This window comes from Chelonia mydas, chromosome 1, assembly GCF_015237465.2.
Source record: "Chelonia mydas isolate rCheMyd1 chromosome 1, rCheMyd1.pri.v2, whole genome shotgun sequence".
NCBI lineage: Eukaryota > Metazoa > Chordata > Testudines > Cheloniidae > Chelonia > Chelonia mydas.
In genome coordinates, this window is record NC_057849.1 from 80,060,494 (window position 1) to 80,070,822 (window position 10,329).

Genomic DNA, 10,329 nt, shown 5'->3' on the forward strand with positions numbered 1-10,329 from the left:
ATATCACTGATTCTCAAATATTCAGAAGTTACATAATTTGTTGAAAGCCTCATCTCTCTCACCGGAAGTTGGTCCAATAAGAGATGATATCTCACCCACCTTGTCTCTCTAATATCCTGGGATCAACACGGCTACAATGTTGAATTAAACAGCTTTTGTTGGTTTTCCAATAAAATACAATTATCCATGTATAATGTAATGTAGTCTGATAGTTTGAAACCAGAAAAATAAACTCTGAACAGGCTAGCAAATCTTATTTTACAAAAGGTATGGAGAATGTGGTCATATAATGCACATACCTTTCACAAGAAACACCAGTGTCTAATTATGTTATTAATATTGTTGTATAATCTATAATTCAGTCCATTATTTCTGGCTAAATATGACTAATGTATTTTCAAGCTGCATTCAGCACTGTAAGCAGTTCTGAAGCAATGAAACTAAAAAGCTTTGGAATCTCAAGGTAAAAAGCATCCTAATGTTTTCAAAAATGACAAGTGCTGTTTGGCTTTTAGTGTGAAAAGCAAGCACAAGTTTTCAAAGTCTGAAGGAAGTAAGCATCTTTATAGACATTCTTCATCAAACTGTGCGGAAGTGAGGGAGAGGGACCAAAAAAAAACTTGTATTAGCGGACAGCTTGCTACAGAGGATGTGCAGATATCCATTAAGAGGGTTGGATGTGCTGGCCTAACAGTATCCTTTGGCAACCAATCCAAAGAATTGATTCAAAACCAAGAAATCAGCTTCTTTTCATTAGGCAGTGTAATATGGAGGAATAAACATAAGAAGCAGGAAAGTGCTAAATTGAGGGAAAGGCACCTATAATGTTAAATTAATATATTTTATAGCTAAGGCTGCAAGTCTGTCACGAAAGTCACGGATTCCGTGACTTTCCATGACTCCTGCAGCAGCTGGTGATGGCTCAGCCCCTGGGCCAGCAGCAGCAATTTGGGTGTGTGGGAGGGGACTCAGGGCTAGTGGCAGGGGATTGGAGGATACATGGAGCACTTACCTCAGGGTGGGGGGCTCCCCGGCTCCAACTGGCATGGCCCCCCTGCAGCTCCTAGGCAGCGGAGGAGTTGGTCTGTGCTTCACATTGCACAAGCCCTCAGACCCCACCCCCGCAGCTCCTACTGGCTGTAGTTCCCAGCCAATGGGAGCTGTGGCAGCCAGCACTTCAGGCAGGAGCAGGGGAGCCCCTGCCTCCACCGCCTAGGAGCTGCAAGGACACAGAGCCGGGTAGGAAGCCCCTGGCAGGCCTGCCAAACACCCACCCTCCCAGCACCAGCAGGGGTCCCAGGCCACGCACCGCAGCCCACTGCACCCCAGCGCCAGCAGAGGTCCCAGGCTGTGCACTGCAGTCTGCCACCCCCACCAGCAGGGGTCCTGGGGCTGTGCGCCACACCTCCACCCGGCCTCTCCTCCGCCAGCACCAGGAGGGATCCTGGGCCACCTCCCCCAGCACCAGGGGAGTCTCCAGACTGCCCCCCCCCAAAGAGCACCCACGGCCTCCCCACCCAAGTTTTAGTCACAGTGGATATTTTTAGTAAAAGTCATGGACAGGTCATGGGCCCGTGAATTTCTGTTTACGGTTCGTGACCTGTTCATGACTTTACTAAAAGTAACTGTGACTAAAATATAGCCTTATTTATAGCAAATGAGTCAAAACTTAATTGAGCTTTTAAAAAACTAGATTCACTTTTCAATAATATGTCTAGATCAGGGGTTCTCAAACTGTGAGTTGGGACCCCAAAGTGGGTCACAACCCTGTTTCAATAGGGTCGCCAGGGCTGGCTTAGACTTGCTGAGGCCCAGGGCTAAAGCCAAAGCCCAAGTCTAAGCCCTGGGCAGTGGGGCTCAAGTTACAGGCCCTCTGCCTGGGGCTGAAGCCTTTTGGCTTCGGCTACCCTGCCCCCACCCCCTCACCAGGGGCAGTGGGGCTTGGGCTTTGCCCCCCCATGCCCTCTGCCCAAGGCAGTGGAGCTTGGATGGGCTCAGGCTTTGGTCCCCCCTCCTGGGGTCTTGTAGTAATTTCTGTTGTCAGAAGGGGGTCGCGGTGCAATGAAATTTGAGAACCCCTGGTCTAGATTACTAGGGAAGGTTTCAAACCACAATAGCACTGTTTTTATGTTTCCTAATATTGCAGTAATCATAAAAATAGAGGTTAAATGTAGATTTACCAAAGTTCATTTATCTTTTTAACTAATCTTAGTTTAATCAACTGTCAAGAAGTTTGACATTAGTCATAGCGCTATGTCAAATGCTTTAAAAAGCTTTTGTCTAATCATTTCTGATAATGGTGTACACTAAAACATCATTGTTAAAATACAGATAGTAACTAACCCTACGTAAGAAATATGAAACATCTTTACCTCTGCTTCAATACCTATTACTGAATCTTTTCAGCATGTGATACCTCACTCACTACTTTTAGATGACAACTAGTATAAATAACCTCCGAGTATACATTCATAAATTCTGTACATGATTCTTGAATAATCTATATTTAACTCTGCATTGGCAGTGCTTGGTCAATCTCATATTGCTCTGAATTCTAACTTTTCAAAACAAAGTAAAAACCAAGCTTTTATCATAAATCTGACTATAACAGAGGCATTACTTACAGCTTCACTGTTACAACTGAGTTAAAAAAGATTCAAGTATCATGCCCCAAATTACAGCATTCTCTGAATACAGAATGAAATTTCTGAGAATTTACAAGTCAACTTCTAAATCTGGTTATATTTAAATTATCTGAAATGGGTCCTTTAAAAAAATTACTTACCCAAATGATTTTAATAATGGAACAGCAGCCTTCAGTTAAAACTTCACGTATAGTCTCTGTTAGCTTAATTACAACCTAATGCAGTCGAAGTTATTAACTACTGCATCTAGTTATGACTAGAGTTGGATGGGAAAAAAGGATATTTTCAGCAAATATTTTAGAGAAAATGTTACCGTTTTTAAATCAAAAACATTCAAAACTCAATTTTTCAGCCAGCTCTACTTATGACTACAGGCAGTGTGAGGTTAATAACTTAGGACACACTTAACTATTATGACAGTGGTAACTCAGACTACCAGCACTCTTCTACAGAGAAATTGCATTCCACAATTCTTTTGGTTGTAATGAGTTAGTGGTGAGATAAAGACTGGCTTTTTTTGGTCATGAGTTCTAATTGGGAGATTGCTTAGCTGCTGTCACTGCATTGGAAACAACTGTGTCTGCTCTTAAAATGTTCCGTGGATGACACTAGCAAATTAGGGCTAAATTCAGCAGTACTCTATAGTTGCTTGCACTGCTCCAATGACAAAGCAGCTGTAAATCTTATTTACCTGGCTAATATATTCCGGCTTCTTTGTGCTGCTCCGAAGTGATTCAAAGGAGCCAAAACATATCAGTGAACCTGGCCTTAATTTACAATTTAAAAATAGTTTAAGATTGATATACTACACATCTTTAACTCTGAGAAACCACAAGCTATCATCTTTAAGTTTGTTTCTTCTTTAAGGTAAGACATTTTTAATTTAAAAAAAAAATAATAATAAAACTCTGTTAAACCAGAGTTCAAAGAGAGGACATATCTGGAATTTAAGAGTAAAAATCATGGCAATCACTGTAATTATCCCAAAACCAACCATTATAAACCCAAATTCAGAATTAGTGTTAAACTTAAAAGAAATCCAAATGTGTTAAGGTGTGAAAACATACAGTTAAGACACCAGAACAACTTTAATTCTATTCTCTCACAACACCTTGCAATAACCATATAATTAAGGCTGAACCTGAATTTCCTAGGATGAATGTTTGTAGTCCCAGAACAGGTTAAACTGATTTTTAAGGCTCATGATGAGAAGAAAATATTAAAAAAACAGAGAAACATGGAATCGCAGAAGCAAAAGCAGCAAGATTTTCACAGGTGCAGTCTGAAATATGACAGTTTATTGGTTATACAGCTTGGACCGAATCAGGTGGTGCACAAAAACACACACACTAAAGGTCAGGACCCAGAGCCACCTACTGGCTAACAGATAAATCAGAAAGGTTGCATTATTCTTGTAGTTTGTAAAATTACTTCTCTCTTGTAGATACACTGGCTACAATTAATTATTGGATCCCTGTTCTTTCGAAAGGGGAAAATAATTTGAGTAAGTAAAGTCAAACTGTAAAAAAAAAAAAACCCCACTTAATTTTAATGTTTCACCAGCATTTACTAGTCAAGGAGTTGATTCACAGAGCTAATACTTCTATTGTGACTGGCTGTGCTCACTCTATGTCACAACTTAATTCAACTTGAGATTGTGAATCAATACAGCACCCTTCCAGCTCCTGTGCTTAGGAGGGTCTCCAAACAGAGACAGGTGAACATGTCACTGAAATCCTCAGCAATCTCCGAGGGTAAGAGTGAAAGATGCACGCAGACCCCGCTGAAACGAAAGGGATTCAACACAGCAACATTCTCCACTGTTGCGCACAAAGAAGCGGCCACCAGGGGGGTCCCCCACTGTGACCCAGCCTGAGGAGATGTGAGCACCTTACTTGCTCCTGCCTCTTAGGTCATTTTCATGTGGTGGTCCCAACACCCAGTTCCCCAGAAACTCACTGTTGACTCTGAGCACAGACGGGCCTAAGCTGTCAATGTACACATTAACGCCTATCCCCTTCAGTGCTGAATGGGAGAATCAGGCACTGCAGCCACCCTGTGCAAGATGTAACATTTGCACATCCCTAAACTGCAGCCCATGGCAAGAAACAATCATGTGCAGGGTCAAGGCTGCCCTAATTCCAAATGGGGCTGTAAGCATTTTGGTTGGACCGGGCCCCATTCTGCCCCACCCCCCGGTTATGGGCAGTACCCCACTCCATACTGTCTCAGTAGCTGCTGCCACCACCACACTGACCCCCACTCCCAGAAGCCAGAGAGTGGAGGGTTAGAACCCAGCTTGCACCAGCCATCTTTCCCCAACAGCCCCACAGGGTTCCACCTAACCAACTCAGAGCCCGTATGGGACCCACATCCATCCTCCCCTCTCCCCACCACTGCTCCAGATTGCCTCATGCAACCTCCCACAGCTGCTGCTAGGGAGGATGGAGTATGTAGTGTGCCTGTGCCCTCATCTCATCTCCCTAGCACTTCACATACTCCCAGTGCTGCTGCTGGGCAAGAAGGCAATCTCCTGTGATAGCCCTCACCTCTGATCCTGCATCCTCCCCACCCCATGTATTATAGACCATGGGGGAGGGCACCTGTCTAGGATGAAGAGAATCGGTTGGAGGATGGCCCTCAAAGAGGGGACAGGGGCTTGTGTGAGGGGGAGAGCATAATACCTGGCACAAAGACAGAGTACCTAGCCCAGGGTTGCGGGGGAAGCAGACTTAGAAGGTGCACAGGTCCCCAACAAGAAGCCTTCTTGCCTTACGTCAAAGTACCTGGGCACAGAACCTGCCCTGGGGAGAGAACAGTGACTGGGGAATGGGCATAGTATATGTCTGTCCATGGCAGACTAAAACTTAGATAGAGGACCTCACACCTGCCCAGGAGCCGAAGGCACCAGCTGTGTTATCTGTCTGGGGGTCAGAGAGTAGGTGCAACACATGCCAAGGCAGATCCAGTTGAGGAGAGTTCCTTACCTGTCCCAGAGAACTGGATAGAGCACGAGACACATTAAGCACCCAGTGAGCTGGTTGGCAAATATTACATGTGCTAGCTAGGTAACAGAGGCAGGAGTAACAGCTCAGAGACACAGGTATGGGCAGAAGAGATGGGCACCTTACCTAACTGGGAGGCCCCAGTGATGGTACATTAGCTGAGTGCATTACCTTGGGGTGAGGGTGTAATACCCACGTGGATGATCTCAGTTGCAGGGTGAGTGCATTACCCATCCAGATGGGGAGACAGCAAATTAGACATACTACCTATCAAAATCACCCTGCTAGGAGTAGTCACTAGGCCAGGTGATTTGTTTGGGGGACTCCAGCGAGGGAGGAGTAAGGTTGTGAGCTCTGTTCTCTGTGGCCCCCCGGGGGAAGAGTGTAGGAATGGTATTTGCATGGAGGCTCTACTGAGGGAGGCATTACCTACCCCAGAGCCCCAGGATTCGGGGGTGATCACCTCGCTGGCTGGCTCGTTATCTAACTCTGGGTCCTGGCGGGGGAGGGGCGCTACCTGCCAGTTGACTCCAGACGGGCGCATGGGTGCGTTACTTGCTCAGGTGGGAAGCTGGGGGGTTACCTCTGCGGACACCCTAGGTAGCAATGGGGGTACTTTACCATCCTGAATGGCCGCATTAGTCCTCTAGCATAGGACGGCCCTGGCAGCTAAGGAGAAGAGTGCATGACACGCCAGGTAGCTGCCTGCTGGCTGGGGGGAGGGCGTCCCGCTTGGCCCGGGAGGGGCAGGCCTGGGGGTGCGTTACCTGCTCGCATGGCTCCCCGGATCCCTGTCGCTCAGCGCCGCCGTGTAAATCTTCCGGTAGGTGTCGGCCAAGGCCCGGCCCGAGAGCAGCAGCTGGTAGCGGTCCCTGCAGCCCGGCGGTGGCGGCCCCGCCGCCCCTGGCAGCGCCCCGAGCCCCATGGCTGAGCTCTCCTCGGGCCCCCCGGCCTCCGCCGGGCAGGACCCGCGGGAAGAGGCGAAGAAGAAGAAGCCGCCCTCGGCCCCAGTCTCGGCGGCGGCTCCTGCGGCTGAGGCGGCCGCGCACATCCCCCTCCCCGCCCCCTGGCGGCTGAGCTGCCTCCCCGGCGAGACACGGACACAGGCGGCTCCCGCTGCCTTTACCGCCGGGGCCCGGCCATGGGGAGGCCGCAAACGCCAACACCGGCCCCGGCGCTGCTCATCCAACCGGGCCGGGGCAGGGGGCGCAGTGACGCCGCTTCCCCCAGCGGCCCCCTGCCGCCGCCGCCGCCTCCTCCGGCTGGAGACCCGGCCGCAGCGCCCGCGCAGCCCCCTCCTGCCGGCGGAGGGCGGTCCCGGAAGGGCCGCGCTGGGGACCGGGGCGCGCGCTTGTGTATCCGCTGGGGTCCCGGGGGCCCCGCGCCGCTCGCTGGCTCCCTACGCCCGCTGCAGGGGGCGAGGCCGGCGCCGCTTCCCCTCGCGGAGTTTCTCTCACAGCCGCCGCCGCCCTCAGCGCAGCCACCTCGGCCCCACCCCCTCCGTGTGTCAGACACACACGGCGGGACTGCGCAGGCGCGACAGGCCCCTCAACACCGCCCCCTGTCCGGGAAATCCAGGAGCGAGCCCTTCCGTTCTCACCGGTCTCTCGCGCGCTCGTACCTGCTGCGCTAGACAGCCGGCTCCCCCCTGCAGCGCCGAGCGGCGGACGTAGGGGAGGCGGCTGCTGCTGCTGCTCCCTCAGCCTTCCACAGCCCTGTGCGTACGGGCATGCAAGTGCACTCGTCTACATACACAAAGCACGCATCACACTGAGGGCCCTAGCAGATGAGGGCTCAATTGTGGCAGGCACTTTATAAACATGCAGGCGCGGTATGGCAAATTCTAGCAGTTGGGACTTCAAGATAAACACCAAATATTACAAGAGTTGGCAACCCAGTCAAAGCTTTAGATCTTCAGTGATTCCAGTCACAGAATTTAGTCCTTGATACAGAGTCCCAGCTTTCATTTTACAACTACCTTTCTAGTCCTTATAGTTGGAGAAATAACCTAAAGTGGGCATAATCCAATGGAGTAGTAGATTCCTGAGTCTGAAACAATGCACTTAAGAAGCGTGAACTGTCCTATTCACCTGTGAATTTCACAATTTTCTAACCCCAGAATTCATTTTTGCCATGGAATTCCCATTTTTGCTGCAGCCAGGGGCCTGGCATTTTGTTTGATCTCCCTGTGCTACCAGAATCTGCCTGCTGCTGCCTTTTTGTTTTCTAGCTTTCCTCACAAATGGTAATTAACTGGATAGGGAGCAAAACAATTAGTCAGATTTGGCACATGACTACCACAAGAGTCATGGCAGCCATCTTCCTTCTTGCTTCAGTTTTTACAGATTACTGCTAAACCATGATGACCTATAAAGATAACGAAAAAGGAGAGGATGCCTAGATTCCACTTCACTGATACTTAGTGCCCTACAAAATTCACAGTCATGAAATACGTGTCACGGACCATGAAATCTGGTCTTTTGTGTGCTTTTACCCTATACTATACAGATTTCATGGGGGAGACCAGTGTTTCTCAAATTGGGGGTCCTGACCCAAAAGGGAGTTGCTGGGGGGGTTGCAAGGTTATTTTAGGGGAGTAGCAGTATTGCCACCCTTACTTCGCTGCCTTCAGAGCTGGGTGGCCAGAGAGCGGCGGTTTGTGGCCGTAGAGCAGTGGCTGGTGGCCGGGCACCCAGTTCTGAAGGCGGTGCCTTGCCAGCAGCAGCGCAAAAGTAAGGGTGGCAGCCACCGTTCTCCAGCTGCCTAGCTCTGAAGTCAGCGACACTGCCAGCAGCAGGGCAGAAGTAAGTGTAGCAGTACCATAATCCCGCCTACAATAATCTTGTGACACACACCTCCCCCAACTCCTTTTTGGGTCAGGACCTGCACAATTACAACACCTTGAAATTTCAGATTTAAATAGCTGAAATCGTGAAATTTACAATTTTTAAAATCCTATGACCGTGAAATTGACCAAAATGGACAGTGAATTTGGTAGGGCCCTACTGATCCTGAAGTAAAAATGTCAGTATATAGTTCTGCCAACCCATAGATAGAAAGACTATATTTTTTGGAATATAATTTAATGTTTTCTACTCAGTCCCTCCAAAACACTCCTAATTATATGTATTTCAGTACAGTTAAAAATTGTGTTTCTGTTTTACTCTCAAATATCTATATATTTCAAATATTGACAGGTATGGTTTCAATGAGATGTTATAAATCATTCTCCATATTTAAGTCTTTCTTCGTTCAAATTGTAAAAAAATTAACTGAATAACCCAAGGGTGGCAAAACTATGGCCCATGGGCCGGATCCGGCCCTTCAGGGCTTTGGATCCGGCCTGCGGGATTGCCACCCCAGTGGCGCCGCGGGCCCCGTGCCGCTCCCAGAAGCGGATGGCACCACGTCCCTGTGGCCCCTGGTGGGGGCGGCAGAGGGCTCCATGTGCTGCCCTCACCTCCAGGCACCGCCTCCCACAGCTCCCATTGGCCGGGAATGGGGAACCGTGGCCAATGGAAGCTTCAGGGGAGGTACCCACAGGCAAGTGCAGCGTGCAGAGCCCTCTGCCTCCCCTTCCCCAGGGGCCGCAGGGATGTGGTGCCAGCTGCTTCCGGGAGCGGCACAGCGTGGGGCCAGAGCAGGGCAGGCCGGGAGCTTGCCCTGGCACCGGTGCACACCGCTGCCAGCCTGGAGCTGCTCCAGGTAAGCAGCACTGGGCCGGAGCCCAAACCCCAACTACACCCCCCACCCCAACTCCCTGCCCTGATCCCCCGCTGCACCCCTCCTGCACCCCAACCCCCTGCCCTGAGCCCCCTCCCGCACTCCGCACCCCTCCTCTGCCCCAACCCCTTGCCCTGAGCCCCTTCCTGCAAACCGCAGCCCCTCCCACACCCTGCACTCCCTCCTGCACCCCAACTCCCTGCCCCGGCCATGCATGCAATTTCCCCACCCAGATGTGGCCCTCGGGCTAAAAAGTTTGCCCACCCCGGTATAGCCCCTGTGGGCTACATCTGTCCTTTTGGCTTCTTCAGTTATAAGAGTTCTAAATCCCACACTTTCTTCTCCATTCCCACAACTAGAATCCTTGTTTGTGACCATCTGACCATTATTCAGTTCAATAATACTGTAAGCTCCTCTGTGCTTACCCAAATCCCATTTTGCCCTGCTTATTTTCCCAAGACAAAATGCAGCCTCTTATATAACAATCTTCTCTTTCTACTTCAATCATGTCTCCTTTCTTATTGTATTCATTTACTTGCTGCTTCTTTTCACATCAAGTTAGAGTTTCTCATCCTTACCTTTAAGGCTTTGCACATGGAAAAACATTTTACCCTACATTTTTTGCTTTATTTCTCCCTACCCCCTCCTCCAAGAGATCCATTTGTATCCTTCTCCCAGTCGTCTTCAAGCCTTCTTCCACAATGGCCGTTATGCTTGTAACTCTCTCTCCCTCTCTGATGGTTCTCAGGGTACCCAGGACTGAGAGTCATACCCCCTACTTCCTGCATGAGAGAAACTTACTTGTAACTAGACGTTAGCTCCTTAACTCTACCAATCTTTCAGCCACTAAAGCACTCTCCTCTGGGCTATCCCTATCTTTGGGCTTGGCTACACTTGCAAGTTAGAGAGCATTAAAGCAGCCCCAGGTGCCCTAGCTCACTCCCCATCGACACTGG

General features: G+C 49.5%; 1 protein-coding gene across 26 annotated transcripts in view; it reads right to left on the bottom strand.

Moving 5' to 3' along the window:
- The window catches only part of MYCBP2 (MYC binding protein 2), a 418,792-nt gene extending 411,617 nt beyond the window's left edge, over nt 1–7,175 (bottom strand). For 8 of the 26 annotated variants that reach the window (XM_043534264.1, XM_043534248.1, XM_043534261.1 and 5 more), the window contains exon 1: nt 6,418–7,174. In XM_043534264.1, coding sequence (XP_043390199.1) covers nt 6,418–6,701 — 284 coding nt within the window. In that variant the 5' untranslated portion in view covers nt 6,702–7,174. Of the gene's footprint in view, nt 1–6,417 lie in introns of all 26 variants that reach the window. The other 18 variants (XM_043534287.1, XM_043534273.1, XM_037895540.2 and 15 more) reach the window with 5 other exon arrangements.
- Between the last annotated feature and the right edge of the window lie 3,154 nt (nt 7,176–10,329).